The sequence below is a fragment of the Lynx rufus genome, unplaced genomic scaffold (genome assembly GCF_022079265.1).
Source record: "Lynx rufus isolate CCGP_SWC_20201006 ecotype Redwood Valley unplaced genomic scaffold, mLynRuf1.p SCAF_5, whole genome shotgun sequence".
Taxonomy (NCBI): Eukaryota; Metazoa; Chordata; class Mammalia; order Carnivora; family Felidae; genus Lynx; species Lynx rufus.
The window spans coordinates 145,396,799-145,413,469 of NW_025814867.1; the positions used below are offsets into that span (position 1 = coordinate 145,396,799).

Consider the following 16,671-nt stretch of genomic DNA (forward strand, 5'->3'; position numbering starts at 1 on the left):
ATCCGAAACAGGCTCCAGGCTCTGAGCTGTCAGCACAGAGTCCAACGCGGGGCTTGAACTCACAGACCATGAGATCATGACCTGAGCCAAAGTCGGCCGCTTAACCGACTGAGCCACCCAGGCGCCCCTTAATTTTTCTTTTAAGGTTAAATTCTTTAAAACTATGTGCTCATATTGACTTTATACAAATTTCAAATAATGAGAAAAGGAAGATGAATACTGTCAGTAATATATTATTTGGATAATACATAATAGTATACAAATCATATACTAAAATCTAGCTCAGCCACAATTATATTCACTGTCCTTTTAACATATGTGAGGAAATGTCTGAACACACTAATAGTAGGGCATGTGCTGTAAACATTCACTGCCCTGTGTATTCATTTTGTACTTCAACATCTATACTCTTCATCAATACTCTCCTAAGAGCTAGGCAAATGGAGCCCCATATTTTGAAAATACCCCTTCTGGTGCCTGAAAAGGACAGGGTCCAGGAGGAACCCTCCACACCCAGTACACTTGCTTCCCTTTGGGGAGTTCAATAAGGTATGTATGCTAAGGAGCTCTTGGACATGAGTCGATGCCTAGCGGTTGTTCCCAATAGCCTATCTGGTATTTCTTTCACTAGATTGCATGAGATGAGCCACCAGAATGGTTCGAAAAGTTGATATGGGGTGAGTCAAATTCTCCATATAGATAAAAAATTTTGCCTGGGGCTCCACACATCTTAGGAGTTCACCCTTCTTCACAACTAATCCATGTCAAAACCAAAGGTAAATATTTCTAAACTTTTTAGAAAACTGGCTAGGGGCAGGGAGATGATCTACAGTGATGAGAAAACAGGACTTAGCTATAGACTAAGGCAGCATTTAAACCAACAGAAAGAACAAAGACCAAACATCCAGTTTGCCTTATCTGCAGAAAGCATGAAGTTAGAGGGAAGACCAAATTAGGATCCAGGATGATTTCGACAAGTTCATTAGAAGGACAGAAACCACAAACATAAAATCTCAAAGAAGTCAGTTTAACTTCTGCACTTAGAGTTCTGGAAACATCTATTAAAATAGGATGGTAGAGACCTTGTAAGAGTTGGTTCTATGGGTTTGATACACCACAAGCTCAGTATGAGTCAACAGTTAGGTGTGGTTCCTAATAAATTAAGGAACTGACACTAGCATTGTGGAAGAAAATGGGAAGAGCAGGAACCAAACTGCAGGGAGGCTGCACAGGACTGACCTCAAGGGAGACAGGGTGCTGGGTTCCAGAACTATTTACAAGGAGGAGTATCTACCAAGTCCACTTCACGCCTCTTTGTAAAAGATGACTTCCAGAATTTTCCTCAATCTGGCTGGCCTTGTTCAGGACATGTGTGCCAGTGACTTTTGTCAAGTCCACAGAGAACCAGATGTGGCACGTCAGGATAGCCATCCAGAGCTCAAGAGCCTAATAAAACTCAAAGCCTTAGCCTCTTCCCAGGGAAGCCACACTCAACTTCTGTAAAGAGCCTTATTTAAATATTTTTTTAACGTTTTTATTTATTTTTGAGACAGGGAGAGATAGAGCATGAACAGGGGAGGGGCAGAGAGAGAGAGGGAGACACAGAATCGGAAGCAGGCTCCAGGCTCTGAGCCATCAGCCCAGAGCCCGATGCGGGGCTCGAACTCACAAACCGCGAGATCGTGACCTGAGCTGAAGTCGGACGCTTAACCGACTGAGCAACCCAGGCGCCCCAAGATCCTTATTTAACAGAAATAAAAGGAACTAGTCACTTTTTCTTTATTGTTAAAATGCAACTATAACATTTAATGAGCATTTGCTGGGGGCATCTGGGTGGCTCAGTCCATTAGGCACCCAACTCCTGATTTCAGCTCAGGTCATGATCTCGTGGTTTAGGAGTTCGAGCCCAGCACTCCCAGTGCAGAGCCACCTGCTTGGGATTCTCTCCCTCTCTCTCTGCCCCTCCTCCTTTTGTTCTCTCTCTCTCTCTCTCTCTTTCTCTCTCTCTCAAAACAATAATGAGCATTTAAAAAATATTATTTAAAAAATTATTTTAAAAATAATGAGCATCTGCTATCTATAAGACATCTGACTTGGATTATTACACCCAATCCCCAACCCACCATAATGGTGTAAATACTATTCTTTTGTTCACTAGTCTCTTTTTCATACGCATACTATACCCTCATACAAGTGACTTTCTAAATGATACGAAAACTTTCTATAGAAAGGCAGTCCCCCCAACAGAGATATTCTCTACGCTTCTTTAGATATATCATTGCATATGATTTTCCATCCAGTCAGGAGTCATTCTTACCCGGCCTGCTAATTATGTTCCTAAGACATGTGATGTAGAAATAAAAACCTAATACTAGGATATGTTACCATAAAAGTCATGGAGCTTCTTGGAATTGTATGTAACACCCAGCAGTAATGGACAAAGGAAGGCCCCGAGAGGAAACTATACTTCGTACGTGGTAGATGCCGGTTCTGCCTTCCAGTTGGAGAAAAGTCTCTAAAGCAGTTTCAATGCAGGAACTATAGCCTCCCTTTGCAGACAGCATAGCACCTCTTCTATGCAAGCGGCTCTAATATTCATGCCCATTCCCACCCCCATCCTGCCCATAAAACCCCTTTTCTGCTTTTGCCGGTAGCATGAATCTCCTTACCATGGGCAAATCTGAATAACAGCATCAAATCAGCAGCACACTGGCTCTGTAAACCATGCACAGTGAATTGAGCCCCAGGGCTGGAATAACCTACAAATTATTTCCATAATCGTGGTTGATCTCCCTTGTGTTAACCTCACCCCTTACCCACACAGGTTTCTTTCAAACCTAGCCCCTCTAGAGTCATGTGGATTACAACAAGTAGAAGGTAGAAAATGCCCTCATAGGTCCTGAACAGCAGTAATTTCTTCTGAAAAGGTTCATTTTGTGCTCTATCCCACGTAAGTAGCCTAAAAATTTCACCACCACAAGAGGACACAGAGGTTTTCATGAATAGGTCCTATGTTGCCACAAAAGAATTTTATTCAATGTGACCTATTGGATATTTAGATTGTACTAGCAATTTTATGGCCAAGACGGTCCTTTCAAGAGGAATTCACATCAGCAGAGTGTAAGTAAAATGAGTATCCTGAAACCGATTAGATTATCATCTAAACTGCGTAGTGAGGCAAGAATGGCTGAAATACTGAAATATTCCCCAGTGAATGGCTTAATTCTAAGAATGAGAAACAGACCCTTTTGACTGTGGTCAGTGATTCCTGCCCATGTTCTTCTTAGGGTAAACAGTAATAGAAATAAGATAAATAGTATGCTTAGACAGTAAAAGATTTTAGAGAAAGAGGGGCTTGGTTTGAATCCAGCCAACACTCAGTGACTGTGTCACTTGGCGTCTAATTATTAGCCTTTATAAAAGCCTCAGCTTCACCAAATGGGAGACACAGTCCACATTAATTGGCTAAAATATGGATAAACCATCCAAGTCACTGATTGCTGTACGAATTAAATGTGACTTACGATTTTGCTTTCATGTGGAACTGAAAAACATAAAACAAATGAACAAACAAAAGCAGAAACAGACTCATAAATACCGAGAACAAACTGGTGGTTGCCTGGGGGGTGGAGGAAGGGGAATGGGCAAAACAGGTGAAGGAGATTAAGAGGTATAAACTTCCATTTATAAAATAAATAAGCCACGGAGATGGAAAGTACAGGATAGGAAATACGGTCAATCATACTGCAATGATGTCGTAGATGGGAACTATGGGAACTATGCTGATGGAGATAATCACTGCCTAATGTATGGAATTGCTGAATAACCATAGTGGCACCTAAAACTATGATATATCAACTATACTTAAATTAAAAAAAAATTTTTTTTAAGAATTATATGTGACTCACATTATAAAACACTTTCCAAGATGGTGGCATACAAGAAGGGCTCAGTAAAAGATAGCTGCCGATATCACATAATATTGTTATTGTTGTCATTGTTAGTTCTTGTTAGCTATTCCCTCATATACAAGAAATCCAAATAATAAAAAGTGATGCCAGATGCAGAAAAACAGTGGTTAATAAGCTATACAGAAGAATAGTTTCATGACTCAGAGCACGTAGATTTTTTAAATAGGATACACAAAAGCACTATCCATTAAGGAAGGAAGACCTGAGAAATGATATACATTAAAATTAAAAAGTCACAGGACATCTGGGTGGCTCAGTCGGTTAAACCTCCGCCTTCGGCTCAGGTCATGATCTCACGGTCTGTGAGTTCGAGCCCCGTGTTGGGCTCTGTGCTGACAGCTCAGAGCCTGGAGCCTGCTTCGGATTCTGTGTCTCCCTCTGTCTCAGCCCTTTCTCCACTCACACTCTGTATCTCTCTCTGTGTCTCAAAAATAAATAAAATATTTATTTTATTTTAATTTTAAAATAAAATTAAAAACTAATAACAAAAATTAAACAGTCAGATTAACAAAGGATATCTTTAACAGAGTAAAAAGCAAGCCACAGTAAAAGCACAGTAAAAAGCGATACACAAAGTATGTGAAGAAGTGCCATGAATCATTAAGAAAGATAACCCAATGGAAAAACAAGGAGGAGACTGAAATAAGCATTTCACAAAGGTGATGTTGAAATGGTCATTCACCACCACCACCCCCCCCACCCCCCCCCCCCGCCACCACCAAAACATGGTCAGCTGCACACTAATGGCTTACAAATGAAAAACTAAAAAGATCTGACAATACCAAGTGCAGACAAGGATATGGAACTCCTTGAATTCCCTTAGGCTGCTGATCGGCGCATAAATTATCATTTTGGAAACTGGCAGTATTTAGTAAATACGAATGCGGGGGCACCTGGGTGGCTCAGTCGGTTGAGTGTCCAGCTTCAGCTCAGGTCATGATCTCACGGCCCGTGGGTTCAAGCCCTGCGTCGGGCTCTGTGCTGACAGCTCGGAGCCTGGAGCCTGCTTTGGATTCTGTGTCTCCCTCTCTCTCTGCCCCTAACCCACTCGCATTCTATCTCTGTCTCTCTCAAAAATAATTAAATATTAAAAAAAAAAATTAAAAAAAAAAAAAACGAATGCGTACATTGACCCCATGACAAACCGATACCAATCCTAGGTATATGCCAGCAGAAATGTGGACAAACATACCCTGAACACAGACACAAGATTACTCTAGCAATACTGCTCATGGTCCCTCCAAATTGGGATCAACCCAAATGTACCCAGGGACAGGATGCTACACAACGCAGGTAGCCTGGATCTGTTGCAATTTATACCTGTTATCCTGGCATAATTGTTTATTGAGCTGCCATATCTCTCAAAACTGGCTAGTCTCTGAAGTGTCCTGATGAGTTCATCAGTAGAAATGGTAGAGTAAAGGACCTCAAAAAACTGCTCCTCTGTGAAACCAGTAACATCAGCAAAAATCTTCAAAACTGGCTTTTTCAGAGCTCCAGCAATTAATTAGGTCTTGCAACAATCAGGTGCTTCTATTGGAAAAAAGCGATAGCTGAGTCTCAGAACAGAAAGGTTTGAGGACATTTTCGCTTGCCTTATTCCCGTCTTCATCTCCCCATCTCCACAAGCATGTGAAAGACAGTGGCCCAGCAATCACTGGAGGGGGCAGTGAGCTCCCACAAAACAATGTCCTCAAAGAATTGTCATCATTTAACATATGACAGTTCGCAGGAAACCCCCATTCACAGGGCTTGTTGATATTTGACCTCAGAACTCATTTGTGCAGATAGTCATTACTCCAAGGGGAGTTTCTGAAAACTAATCAGGAACAACTGTTTAATATCACAGCTGCCTGAGACAGTGATGACAGTTGGGGCAAGAAAAGAAGCTAACCAAGAAACTTTTTTTTTTAATGTTTATTTATTTTTGAGACAGAAAGACAGAGAGAGAAAGAGAGAGAGAGAGAGAGAGAGAGGGAGGGAGGGAGGGAGAGAGAAAGAGCAGGAGAGGGGCAGAGAGAAAGGGAGACACAGAATCTGAAGCAGGCTCCAGCCTCTGAGCTGTCAGCACAGAGCTGGACATGGGGCTCGAACCCCCAAATGCTGATATCATGACCTGAGCAGAAGTCAGACACTTATCTGACTGAGCCACTCAGGCACCCCGGGAAGTTTTTTAATAGCTGGGGAATAAGTTATTCATAAGCTATCCATAGTCCAGGGAATCTAGAAAGTCATGTACATGTATAAGACTGTGCATACAGGGGCGCCTGGGTGGCGCAGTCGGTTAAGCGTCCGACTTCAGCCAGGTCACGATCTCGCGGTCCGTGAGTTCGAGCCCCGCGTCGGGCTCTGGGCTGATGGCTCAGAGCCTGGAGCCTGTTTCCGACTCTGTGTCTCCCTCTCTCTCTGCCCCTCCCCCGTTCATGCTCTGTCTCTCTCTGTCCCAAAAATAAATAAACGTTGAAAAAAAAAAATTAAAAAAAAAAAAAAAAGACTGTGCATACATTCACAAAACCCTAAGAAGGCCCTACCCTCACCCCTCTGGCTGACCTTGAGACTCTGTGCAAGCAGAGGTGAAGGCTAAGGCAAGTTATTAATCAGCTGTCTGAGTGTTGAAAACATAGAAGTCCTTGGGAAAGAATGGATGTCTAATCGCTTCCAGGCATTTAAGGAAATCTTTGCAATCATTTGCTGACTACTAAACTAACTGAGCAGAGACTTCAGTAGCCACACATCACAAAGAATAAATGTTTTATAGATTTCAGGAAAGGCAGTTAACAAACAAGCAAGAGTCACAACAATCAACTACAACAAACACTGGGGGGAGAGGGGGGACCTGGTTTCAAGAGTCACCACATTATATTATTTAACATGGAGTTTTCAACCAAGTAGCTGTGAAACATGCAAAGAAACAACCAAACATGGAACACACACAAGGAAAGAAACAGTTAATAGAAACTATCCCTAAGGAAGTTCAGATAGGAGACTGCTAAACAAAGACATTAAATCAACTATTTTGAATATATCCAAAGGACTAAAGAAAATCATGTCTAAGGAAGTAAAGCATAAGAATGATAATCTCACCAAACAGAGAATATCCATAGAAAATTAAAAAAAATTTTTTTTCAGAGAATCAAATACAAATTCTAGAGTTGAAATGTAGAAAAACTGAAGTGAAAATTTCACCAGAGGAACTCAACAGCAGATTTGAACTGGCAAAAAAGAATCAGTGAACTTGAAGTAGGTCAACTGAAATTATCCAGTCTAAGAAACAGAACAAAAAAAGAATGAAGGAACATGAACAGAGTGTCAGAGACTTGCACTATCAAGCTTGCTAACATAAACATAATGGGAGTCCTAAAAGAGAAGAGAAATGGAAAGAAACCTATTTAAAGAAATTATGGTTGAAAATTTTCCAATTGTGGTTTAGACACATGCATCTAAACATCAAAGAAGCTCAAAGAATTCCAGGGAGAATAAACTGAAAGAAATCAATACCTAGAGACATATCATAAGCTGTTTAAATACAAAGACAAAATTCCCAAAGTACCAACAGAGAAGCAACTCATCTAATAGATTTTTATTTTATTTTGAGTGGGCTCCATGCCCAAAGTGGCACTTGAACTCATGACCCTGAGTTTAAAAGCTGCATATTGTACCAATTGAGCCAACCAGGCACCCCAAGAAGCAACTCATCTATACAGGGGATCCTCCTAAGATTAAAAGCTGATTTCTCATCAGAATCCATGGAGGCCAGATGACAGTACAAGAATACTTTCAAAACACTGAAATAAGACCGTCAGTCGAGAATTCTATATCCAGCAAAACTATCCTTCAAAAAATGAAGGAGAAATGCAGACATTCCCAGATAAACAAAAGTGTCCTGGCTTGGATGATAAGATCCAGATTTACTCTATCCAACTAGTAGCCTGCATGTGTGTCTGTGGGTGAGGAATGGCTTACAGGATGCTAGAAATTTCTGTTTCTTGACCTAGGTGGTGGTTATGTATTCATTCTGTGACATTTTACTGACCAATACATTTATGTTTTGTACACTCTTATTTTTTTTCAATGTTTATTTGTTTTTGAAAGTGAGAGAAAGAGTGAGAGAGAGCAGGGGAGGGGTAGAGAGGGAGACAGAGGATCCAAAGTGGGCTCTGCACTGACAGCAGTGAGGCTGATGCAGGGCTCAAACTCACAAACCAAGAGATCCTGATCTGAGCCAAAGTCAGACACTTAAGCAACTGGGCCACCCAGGCACGCCAGATCATAATTATTTTAATGATGGAGGAGGAATAAGCAGAGGTCCTTTTTTTGTAATTTTTTACAATGTTTACTTATTTTTGAGAGAGAGAGAAACAGAGTATAAGTGGGATAGGGGCAGAGAAAGAGGGAGACACAGAAGCTGAAGCAGCTCCAGGCTCTGAGCTGTCAGCACAGAGTCGGATGTGGGGCTTGAACTCACGAACCATGAGATCCTGACCTGAGCCAAAGTCGGACACTTAACCAACTTGGCCACCCAGGTACCCTTTATGTGTGCTTTACCTCATTGATTGATTGATTGATTGATTGATTTTAAATTTTTTTTAATGTTTATTTATTTTTGAGACAGAGAGAGACAGAGCATGAACGGGGGAGGGTCAGAGAGAGAGGGAAACACAGAATCCGAAGCAGGCTCCAGGCTCTGAGCTATCAGCACAGAGCCCGACACGGGGCTCGAACTCACGGACCTTGCGATCATGACCTGAGCCGAAGTCGGACACTTAACCGACTGAGACACCCAGGCGCCCCTTTACCTCATTGATTTAAAGGAAAAAAAAAAAAAAAAAGATGCTTTTGGCTGTCCACACACAAATGACCACTTTATATTTCTCACTTTAACTGCCCAAATGCAAATAACTTAGGGGCCAAACCCAGAAACTCAGTGAAATAACCTATTATTCTTTCCCACGCCTTTAATCCAGCTCTCTTTTCTGCATGGAATATTCTCACTGTCCATTGCCCCAATTCATCCTTTAATATTCATGACCAGGCCTTCCTATACTACAAAGATCTATCCCTGTGTCTATCTCCCATGTCATATATGAACACTTTTGAGAGCACGAACTGTCAAAATCTTCTTGTTCTCAATAGCACCATGAGAAGCATGTAGGAAGCACAGACTACAAGTTGCATTACAAGTTGAATTTCTGCATTATGGAAATAAACGAGGGCAGCCTTCCTAACCACCACAGCAAGAAGTTCTGGCAGAATGCATCACAACCGACCAAACTCAAACAATTCCCTATAAAAGCAAATGTTAACCCTGCAGTGATTAGCAGGTTCGTTTTCTTTTTTTTTTTTTTTTTAAACACAATTAACACTCCAACTTCAAGAACACTGGGTACAAATTTCTGATAAGATGAGGAAATTATTCGGGTACAGCTAGTCATTTCTGGGATGTCACTGTTTTATTTTATGAGTAATGTTAGAAGAGAACATTATGATGAAAAATTTTGACAGCTCAAATCATTTCTAAATTAAGGAATTCATCATCTTTTTCTGAAGCTCTTCACAAATGGTGTTGAGACTACATTGACGAATCCTTCAACCCACGGCAAAGAGCGCAAGCCTCTCAAATTCAACTCACATCCTTCCGTAGGCTTCCCATGGAACCTTCTGGGTGACTTCTCATTTCTGAGTTCAATACAGATGTTTATTTTGTCATGGATCATTTTTTTGTTTCTATAATGAGCAGAAGATAAAACCCACTAGAAAAGAAAAACAGGGTGGGGTACCACAGGCCGGAGAGGAAGATGTCTGGTTTGGAGGTTTGAAATGCCCATAGGGGAAGCGCTCAACAAACCTGAAAGAGGAAAGCATCACCCAGGGAATTGCTGAGGCAGAAGACGAAGTCCTTCTTGGGGTGTTCAGGCACAGCCTGCACGATGCTGTTCTCCACCCACACGGCGTGCTTAGGGATGCTGTTGTGGTCTATTCCAGACCTACCATCGCTCTCATAGAAGAAGAGTGTGCACCCTGAGAAAACAAAACAGGGGTCTGCGTGAGTATTCAGCGCTTGTGCAACAAAAAAGTCGGTAGAGGAATCTATTGTCTGTGTCCCGTCACAAGGAAGAGGCCGAAAATTAAAGTGCGTGGAAACCGAGGGAGAAAAGAATGGGGTTTTGCTTGTACTGAAGTCTTGGATGGACTGAGAGAAAGGCAAAGATTTTTCAATCACTGTTTCTCAGGCCACATGAGACTCCCTCATGTATGCCCTCAAGTTCTTAAAGACCCTGAATCTCTTAAGAGTGTTTCATCACAGGTGTGCTCATAGGCATATGGGGGTCCTACAGCAACTTTGGCCAATGGTGGCTAGGAACCCAGCGCAACTGGTCAGAACTAAAACTACGGCTGTGTGAGGACCACCAATCAGTATTGGCCCACTGGAGTCCCTTCCCAGTGGCTCACATGATATACAACCAGGCAACACAACTCTGGGGGTTTCTTGGCTAGGCCCTTGGAGGAAACAACTCACAAAACTAGCTTTGGGTGCTTTAAGGATAAGGAAAGAAATGATAGATTTTTTTATTCAAATATGTCCTACAGAATGTTCTTCTAGAAATAAACCATGTCCTGTTCCTACTGAAAGAAAAAATGGCATGGCGCACATATGAAGGCCTGGGGCGGGCGGGGGGAGCTCAAGACCTGGTCCGCACTTAATGGCCCTGTGAAACTAATGAGACAGAAACAATAAAAACCTCCCATAGATTTATGCCAAGGTGGCTTCAGTGAATGGCCTCCATGGTCTCCTTAACGTGAGGCTCACTTTCATAGTAATTACTACCTGAACATTTACTGTCAACTAATCAAAACCACTTTCAGGGAAAGCGTGGGCCCCACTTTATGTGACTGACAAAGCCCCTGAAAGTACAATCTATTCAGCCGTAAGAGGGGTTTCTTCCATAACGTAAATTTGCGCATATGTGATTAGTAACGCAGAATGATGGGTATCGATGGAAAAGTCACATTAGTTCAGAGGCAATTTTTCTTAGCCCATAATATTTCACATTCACATGGTAACAGCTGCTGAAATGCAAAGTCCCCAAACACAGCCGAATACAGCACAGTGGCAGATGCCATGTCCACGCACTGCACGAATTCTCCCTTGGCAGAGTTTCCCAAAAGCTTTCCTCACAAGTCCTACCGTATGGTGGTCCTAGGCTTTGCGGTTTCTTCTTTCCTGTTCTTGTCTCGATAATCCAGGTGTTTTGATTCCTCTTTCTACCCACTCGCGTTATATTCACTTTTTTATCTTAATTGTTTTATTTATTTATTTGGAGAGAAGAGACAGAGAGAGAGCGAGCACGCACAGGAGAGAGGCAGAGAGAGAGGAAGAAAGAATCCCAAGCAGGCTCTGAGCTTTTAGCACAGAGCCCGATTTGGGGCTCAGTCTCACAAACTGTGAGACCATGACCAGAGCCAGTATCAAGAGTTGGACACTTAACCAACTGAGCCACTCAGGTATCCCATATATTCTCTTTTTTCTTAAAGGTGAAGTCCGATGTTTTCTGTAGTATTTACTGCTAAAAAGTAAGATGCGAACTATGTGAATATTTTTAGCAGCGGATTTAGTTATCCGTCCATCCATCTATCTCTCCGTCTATCCAGCATTGGGTTAAAAAGTTGCAAGCACGTAACTGAATTACTTACCTATTGAGTAGTCTGCCCCAACCTTGTTTTTCCCACAATCCCTGTTATTGTGAAGATCTCAGGTCTTTTCAGAAACCCATGTAACACACTGCAGAATCATCTGAACCTATTTCTACTTCTTAAGCTAGCACAGACTCAGAGATAAATATAAGAAAGAAAATGGAAAGGGGACGCCATTTTTCTCCAAATCAGAGGTTCCTGAAGTGTGGCAATCTTGCCCTTGAGGGGACATGTGGCGATGTCTGGAGACATTTTTGGCTCTGTCACTGGGCGTAGGGGGTGGGGGAGGAGGTGCCACTGGCATCCAGCAGGTAGAGGACAGGGATCCTGCTAAACATCCTACGGCGCCCGGGATAGCACCCCCACAACAAAGAATTTTCCAGAAAATGTCAAGAGTGCCCCCGTTACGAAACCCCGCTCTGATCTTTAGGACGAACACTACAGTCATGATTAGCAGATTGTGAGCAGAGAAGGAGAAACACAGCTGTACCGGAGGGTGAGGACAGAGAAGGAGGCCTGTGGATAATGGAGAGGGGACATCCGCGAACCTTGGCATGTGCAAACATTGAACACTTTAATTTTTTTTTTTTCAACATTTATTTATTTTTTTGGGACAGAGAGAGACAGAGCATGAACGGGGGAGGGGCAGAGAGAGAGGGAGACACAGAATCGGAAACAGGCTCCAGGCTCTGAGCCATCAGCCCAGAGCCCGACGCGGGGCTCGAACTCACGGACCGCGAGATCGTGACCTGGCTGAAGTCGGACGCCTAACCGACTGCGCCACCCAGGCGCCCCACATTGAACACTTTATACAGTCTCCTCAAATGGCTGTTTTTAGAATCTTCCAAAGTTGGTTTACAATCACCCTCGACAGCAGGTGGTTAAAATCGGCTTTTCCTCTAATTATCTCCTTGCTCCAGTGAGAAGACGCACACGAAGCAACACATCCAGGACCCACACGCTCCCTAATAGTCCACCGGCCCTCAACTTCACTTGAGCGTCATCTGTATGCTCGGCAGTTGTCGACAGAGACACCCCAGAGGTTCGTGCTAAATGAGATCTTTTTTTAAAAAAATTAATTATTCTGTCTAAAGTGAAAGAATCTTTGGAGAAATCTACCCCCACGGCTCCCAGGTGCTCTGCTTTTGATTTCATGATATCCAAGGGTTGCTAAGAAAGAAAAAAAAAAAACCCAGCAGCACGTTGTGCCTTTGAGTGGCAAGAACGAGCCGTGAGCATGTCAATATATAATGGGAACCCGTCAGGATTAAGAAACGAAGGACTCGGTGGCTCTGGGTTCTGGGCCTGGATCCTGACAGACTGTGTCACTCAGATCTGGGTCACCAAGAAAGTGAAGGCTCCCTCCTCTAACGGGCTCCTGAGCTGGGCTCCAAAATGCCTGCACGCTGGCTTCCGGGATCATTTATTCTCTAAGGGAATGGCAGAAACAAAGCAGTTCCCTCTTCTGTGTCCCAAGTTAAAAATCACCTAATTATTGTTATTCTCTGACACGGACACTGGTGTTCTCGAACTTAGTGCCAGAATGATGTGGGAAGCTTGTTTCACACGTACATCCGGGGCCTGTCATGGGCTGAATTCTATCACCCCAAATTCCTATGTTAAAGTCCTAATCCAGTACCTCAGAAAGTGGCCATATCTGGAAGTAGGATTGTAAAAAGAGGTCATTACAATCAAAAGAGGTCATACGAGTGAGCCCTAATCCAATCTAACTGCTGTTCTTATAAGAAGGGGGAACTGGGCCACAGACAGGCAGAAGGGGAAAGCCATGAGAAGACACTGGAAGAAGACAGCCTTCTAGAAGCCAAGGAGGGAGATGGCAGCAAGCACCAATCCCACTCACACCTTGATTTCCTCCGGCCTCCAGAACTGGGAGAACATAAATTTCTTTCGTTAAACCAGTCGGTCTGTGGTACTTTGAGACAGCAGCCCTAATACAGGGCAGGGGGGTGTGCCTCCATTTTTCTGCAGGAATGCGGCCCCGGTGGTGAGCTGTCTTGACCACAGGGACTAAGATCACGCTCTGGGAATAGCTGAGCAACAGGACAGAAGGAGCCTGGGACCCAGATGACTCAGAGGAAGGAGTCACCACAACGACTTCAGACGGTCTACCCCTGGTAGATGGGAGGGAAATCAGTTCCATCTTGCTTAACACGTTGTCACTGTGGGTCTCTGTGACATGCAGCAAAGCGCACAGTCTAGTTAACAAGCTCCCATCTCGTCTCACCAGGCAGTGAAGCAACAGCTGGCACCGACAGCAATGGGGCCAGCCTACACCTTGCTTGCCCTTCCAGGATTGGCCTGCGCACCACCACAGATTCCAGGGCATCCTGTGCCTCTAGGACTGGGTGTCCCCGACACCAGCCACAGTTGATGCGATTGAGTATGGAATGGTTCGGAGTGCGAGCCACATCTGGAAAGCCCAGGCTCCCTCCTGCATTTGCCCTTCATGCCTGTTAACCTATCTAACCTGTCCTGCCAAACCCTACCCCTGTTTCAAATGGAGCTTGTGACAAAAAGTCTAAGTGGCCTTCAAGTATTCTTTTTAAGACACAGAGCTCAGAGGTGCCCGGGTAACTCAGCCGGTTAAGCCTCCGACTCTTGCTCTCGGCTCAGGTCATGATCTTACGGTTTTTGAGTTCGAGCCCCGCATCGGGCTCTGCGCAGACAGCGTGGAGGCTGCTTGGGATTCTGTCTCCCTCTCCTCCCCCCACCCCCTCCGCCACCCCACCCATCCTCTCTCTCTCTCTCTCAATAAATAAGTAAACCTATGGGGCGCCTGGGTGGCGCAGTCGGTTAAGCGTCCGACTTCAGCCAGGTCACGATCTCGCGGTCCGTGAGTTCGAGCCCCACGTCAGGCTCTGGGCTGATGGCTCAGAGCCTGGAGCCTGTTTCCGATTCTGTGTCTCCCTCTCTCTCTGCCCCTCCCCCGTTCATGCTCTGTCTCTCTCTGTCCCAAAAATAAATAAACGTTGAAAAAAAATAAATAAATAAATAAATAAATAAAGTAAACCTAAAAATTTTTTTAAAAAAGGCACAGAGCTCACGAATGCATTATGACTTTTATACTACTGAGACACGTGCAGACGTGCACAAGAGCATATACACCTGCTTCAAAGGTGTATATTCTGGGGCGCCTGGGTGGCGCAGTCGGTTAAGCGTCCGACTTCAGCCAGGTCACGATCTCGCGGTCCGTTGAGTTCGAGCCCCACGTCGGGCTCTGGGCTGATGGCTCAGAGCCTGGAGCCTGTTTCTGATTCTGTGTCTCCCTCTCTCTCTGCCCCTCCCCCGTTTATGCTCTGTCTCTCTCTGTCCCAAAAATAAATAAACGTTGAAAAAAATAAATAAATAAATAAATAAATAAGTAAACCTAAAAATTTTTTTTAAAAAAGGCACAGAGCTCACGAATGCATTATGACTTTTATACTACTGAGACACGTGCAGACGTGCACAAGAGCATATACACCTGCTTCAAAGGTGTATATTCAACGTGTGACTGTACAACAGTGACTTTTCACAAACATATGATGGCTCAGACATTCTATCATGCATTAGGTCAAACCTTATGAAATCAGTGATATTCCATCATTCTTTTTTTAAGCCTAAAAACATAGTAATTTCTTGGGCTTCAAACTAATGACTTTGCCTCTACGACAGTCACTTCAGGGGGCACTCCAATGCCTTGAATAATTAAGAGAAATTTTTTTTGGAACATGTCCCTCGAAACTGTCATCCCAAGCAGCTGTATATAGGAGGAAACTGGGTTAGTGATGCTCCTCTAGCTTAAGGGTGAAAAAGTGAAGAAAACAGCTGGTGGGGAGGCCGGGGTGGGGAGTTACTAAATAAGCAAGGAATATAAAGTTTCAGTTAAGTGAGATGATTGCATCCCAGAGATTGGCTCTACAGTCAATGATAATGTAACATACGCCTAAAAACTTAAGATCTCACGCTAAGTATTCTTACCACAATAAAAAAAAAACTGGTTAAAACTGATACAAAATAGGGGTATCTGGGTGGCTCAGTCTGTTAAGCATCTGACTCTTGACTCTGGCTCAGGTCATGATCTCACGGTAGGTGCGATCAAGCCCTGTGTGGGGTTCTATGCTGACAGTACAGAGCCTGCTTGGGATTCTCTCTTTCTCTCTCTCTCTCTCTCTCTCTCTCTGCCCCTCCCTTGCTCTCTCTCTCTCTCTCTCTCTCAAGAAATAAACATTTTTTTAAGCTTTAAAAAAAATTGGTATAAAACACAAACTCCACGTAATTAAGAAACATCATGTGCGCAGGTGCACCAAGGAGCGCCGGGTGCATCACGCGCTGGGGGAGCGGGGCTCCCGCTCCTACCTTTCAGGGACACCCAGTAGTGTTTCCACTTCCTCCGGGTGGCCGACTCCACCTTCTTGTTCTTCTTGTGCACCAGGAAGTTCTTGACGGCCAGCGCCCCGGCCTTGCGCACCGTGCCCTGCGCGGCCGTGAGCAGGATGTCCGACTGGCCCGGGGAGCTCAGGGTGCCGCTGCTCTGCTCGTCGCTGTGCGCCGAGCCCGCCTCCTCCAGGCTCTCGCTGTTGGTGGTGCTCATCTCCAGCTCCCGCCGGAAATTCTCGTACACCCCCTGGCGGGCCGCATCCCCCGTGGAGCTGCTGCCGCTGTCGCTGCCCACAAAGGCGCGGCCGGTGGGGGGCGAGTAGCTGGAGTTGGTGGCATTGGATCGCCTGGACAGGAGGTCCGTGTCGGTGGTGGCCCCTTCGATCCCGCTGTCCGCAAACTCACTGCCCTCGCCGGCATTAACATCCTTGGGAGCCGAAAAGGGAGAAAAAGAAGACGTACATCACGCAGAGAAGCAAGCCACAGACCGTGTGGCCGCAGGGCTGCGCGAGACCCACGGGGCGCTGCTGCTCCCACCCGGTCCTGGACCAATGAATGACTCCTCAAGCCCCCGACCCACGCGAACCTAACCTGCCCGCAGAGCGGCTCAGGAAGACCACCACGCCAC

At 44.4% G+C, this 16,671-nt stretch overlaps 1 protein-coding gene across 3 annotated transcripts in view; it reads right to left on the reverse strand.

Annotated features, from left to right (window-relative positions):
• Window positions 1-16,671, reverse strand: part of TIAM1 (TIAM Rac1 associated GEF 1) — a 208,228-nt gene that overhangs the window by 106,760 nt on the left and 84,797 nt on the right. For all 3 annotated transcript variants that reach the window (XM_047100050.1, XM_047100047.1, XM_047100048.1), the window contains exons 4-5: window positions 16,023-16,470; window positions 9,817-9,989 (exon numbers count right to left, since the gene is read on the reverse strand). In XM_047100050.1, the coding sequence (XP_046956006.1) occupies window positions 9,817-9,989; window positions 16,023-16,470 (621 nt within the window). The remainder of the gene's footprint in view (window positions 1-9,816; window positions 9,990-16,022; window positions 16,471-16,671) is intronic.